Raw genomic sequence first — 3,312 nt, 5'->3', positions numbered from 1 at the left:
ACCTTTCTTTTGTGCCATTAGATGACAGATAATAATTAAAAATAATATAAAAAAATATAATAATATAAAAAAAATTAAATAAAAACTGCAAAAAAAAGTATGTTTACTTTCTTTTCATTTATTTCTGGTATGCAAAAGATTTCAAGACAAAGCATTTTTAATCCCATTACGGTATGTTCATACAGTGAAAATAGATACTACTTGTGTAATTATCTACTGACTTGGGCTCACAACAAGGACTTGAGTGCATTTTGGATTTTGGTGGCCATATTTAACTATTGCTTGTTCATAACATTGGAAACTCCTTCAAAGTGGCAATTGTTTTATGCTGACAGCAGAAAGTATTCATCAAATTTGGACATTTTAACTTTCTGGCTATTACTTTTTTAAAATCCAATTTTTTTTAATATTTTCCGCACAAAAAAAACTATACTAAAATCTAGCTAAAACAAATAACTATATATTAAAACATTTTTTGTTGACAGAAAAAGAAAATGTGTGGCCACATTTGTATATTTTACATACCAAAATATCAATAATATACTTTTTATAAAAAAATTATAAATGAAAAAAAGGAAAAAATTATTTCATATCTAAACCTAATTTATTTTTTGTTTGACTTTTTATAAATTTTTATTTTTTTTAATTTTTTTTACAGTCAGGGCAGGAATGGTTTAATACACAGACAGCAGGTTCACAGCTAACATTACAACCAGCAGAAATTGCACTCACTTCAATAATTTTAATGGAGTGCGCCTCTGCTGGCTTTTCTTCATTATGACAGCCAGTCACAGGGATCATTGGCTGGTCTGGGATGGTCCAGGATCTTCAATATGACTGCAGCTTTCTTATGAAAAAACCTAATTGTGTATGGGAGCCTAAGATATAATTGAGAATCATTGAAGTTTACTTCCAGTTATGAACAAGTTCAGAAATGAATAGTACAGGTGACTATAATAAACATTGTATTATATCTTGTTAAAGAATTATGCTGTAAGCTATTAAGCTATAATCTACAAAGCAGTTATCATAGTTGACCCAGGACACTTTTCTAAATGCAAACGCATAATGCATTATCCAAAAATAACAATGTAAAAAAATGTAACTAAAAACGAATGCATCCTTAACAGGGTTAGGCTACTTTCACATCTGAGTTTTTAATTCTTGGTTTGAGATTTTAACTATTAAAGTTTAAATATAATTATAATATATAATAAATTAGGGTGTAATTAATAAGACTGTTACCCGAGTAGTAATTGTCAGTGATATAGTTTTAACCTTAATGCCAAGTTCTGGTGATGCTATGACCTCCATACTGTTGTGCCCTTCCTACTACATTATCTACAGCTAGTGAAAGCTGTGGGTCCATATGCAGGTAGACGAAGTGTCAAGTAGATCTCAAACCTCTGGATGGGCAACACTGCTTTATACCATAATAAACACGATTTCTTTTCGATATTAGTGGTTAAACCCAACATTATCGGGCATAAAAAAGTTGGCAACCTCAAGTTTGCAAATTTTAAACACCATTATGCCTAAATATGGGTACAAATGCCATTTCTACACTGTCCTCATCTTTTTCTGAACAGACGGGGTGGTGGGAGCAGGACCATGAGCCCTGGCTTATTTATTATAATTTAACTTTATAGCCCCAAATAGCCACAGTGAGGCAGTATTTCACCCAAGAAGACTGGAGACTGTAATCATTGCCAAAGGTGCTTCAACAAAGTGCTCAGTAAATGGTCTGAATTAGAGATGAGCAACGAATGCCGTGAATAAAGTTTCATGTGCTGTGACGTCCCCTCTCAGCCATCGCTACTTCTGAAAAGTGGCGTGAAGGGGGAAAATTTGCAAATGGCAGCAAAAAAATCTGCAATTTTATTATGCCACTATTTCACTATTGTGACGTAAATAACCTAATAAATGTCCTCCTATATTTTTATTACCATAGTATTATGCTAATTGATTGTATTATGCTTATTCCGTAACCATATATCGTGTGGAGGTTTTTTACTAATTGCAAACATCTTTTTTGGTTTTCTCTGAACTGCATTACATTTCCAACTTTACCTAGAATACATGACATATCAGTGTCCTAAATCAAGTCTACAATGAACCAGACAAGAGTGACGGAATTCATTCTGTTAGCTTTCGGAAACCTTCACAGCTTTAATATTGTGTTATTTATTTTGTTCTTGATCATTTTTATTTTTACAGTTATAGGAAACATTATGCTCATTGTCCTTTTTTCAGTCAACACCAAGCTCCACTCCCCCATGTATTATTTGCTTTGTCATCTTTCCTTTTCTGATCTCTTGATTTCATCCAACATTGTTCCCAACATGCTTGATGCCATTTTGTTGGGAGGGAAAAAAATGAGTTACATCGCCTGTATCACCCAATTATACTTCTTTAGCGGTTCAACCTTTACAGAATGTTTCCTTCTTTCTGTAATGTCCTATGATCGTTACTTGGCCATCTGCAACCCCTTACGATACTCTAGTATTATGGACTTCAAGCTCCAGATCTGTCTGTCACTGTGGCCATGGTTGTTGGGTCTTACTCTTAATCTTAAAGGAGTCTTGCCTATATCAAATTTTAATTTTTGTCATGACAATATCATTGACCATTTCTTCTGTGACATTTCTCCTCTTCAGAAGCTTTCTTGTTCAGACACTTCTCTGGTAGAACTACAAGTCTTTCTGTTTTCTATGCCAATATTTATATTTCCTTGTGGCTTTATCATTGTGACCTATGTGTATATATTCCACGCGATACTCAAGATATCATCTACAACTGGCAAACAAAAAACCTTCTCTACCTGCAGTTCTCATCTTATTGTTGTGGTCACATTTTATGGGACACTAATAGCCAAATACATGATCCCATCTGTAGGACATTCCTCACTCATTAATAAAATTATTTCCCTATTACATACTTTATTTACCCCCTTGTTTAACCCTGTAATATATAGCCTCAGAAACCAGGACATAAAGGCAGCATTAAGAAATATGATTGGTCAATAAAATACTGTACATCATTAAAAGGGTTGTCCGCTTTTTTGTAATACTGATGACCATTCCTCAGGATAGCAGATGAAGAGAGATAGCAGCAGCATCTCCAGTGAATCCTTTATTGGACGGACTTTACAGAAAGTGTGCCATAAAATCAAGCAGCAACGTTTCGGCTGTATCCCAGCCTTTGTCAAGGCTTGACAAAGACTGGGATACAGTCGAAACGTTGCTGCTTGATTTTATGGCACACTTTCTGTAAAGTCTGTCCAATAAAGGATTAACCGGAAATGCTGCCGCT

The 3,312-nt window shown here is 34.2% G+C and overlaps 1 protein-coding gene across 1 annotated transcript; it reads left to right on the top strand.

The window, feature by feature from the left end:
• Nucleotides 1–2,120: 2,120 nt before the first annotated feature.
• On the top strand, nt 2,121–3,026 carry LOC121005708 (olfactory receptor 11L1-like). The gene has a single exon (XM_040438479.1). It carries the CDS (start codon nt 2,232–2,234, stop codon nt 3,024–3,026), a length of 795 nt encoding a protein of 264 aa, XP_040294413.1. The 5' UTR covers nt 2,121–2,231.
• Nucleotides 3,027–3,312: the final 286 nt, after the last annotated feature.

Source organism: Bufo bufo, chromosome 6, assembly GCF_905171765.1.
Source record: "Bufo bufo chromosome 6, aBufBuf1.1, whole genome shotgun sequence".
Taxonomy (NCBI): domain Eukaryota; kingdom Metazoa; phylum Chordata; class Amphibia; order Anura; family Bufonidae; genus Bufo; species Bufo bufo.
The sequence above is the reverse complement of the archived record's forward strand: the minus strand, read 5'-3'. Positions and strand labels throughout refer to the sequence as shown.

What these genes read in the sequence shown, in the direction of transcription:
- LOC121005708 (XM_040438479.1), top strand. Translation starts at nt 2,232, where the DNA reads ATGCTCATTGTCCTTTTTTCAGTCAACACCAAGCTCCACTCCCCCATG.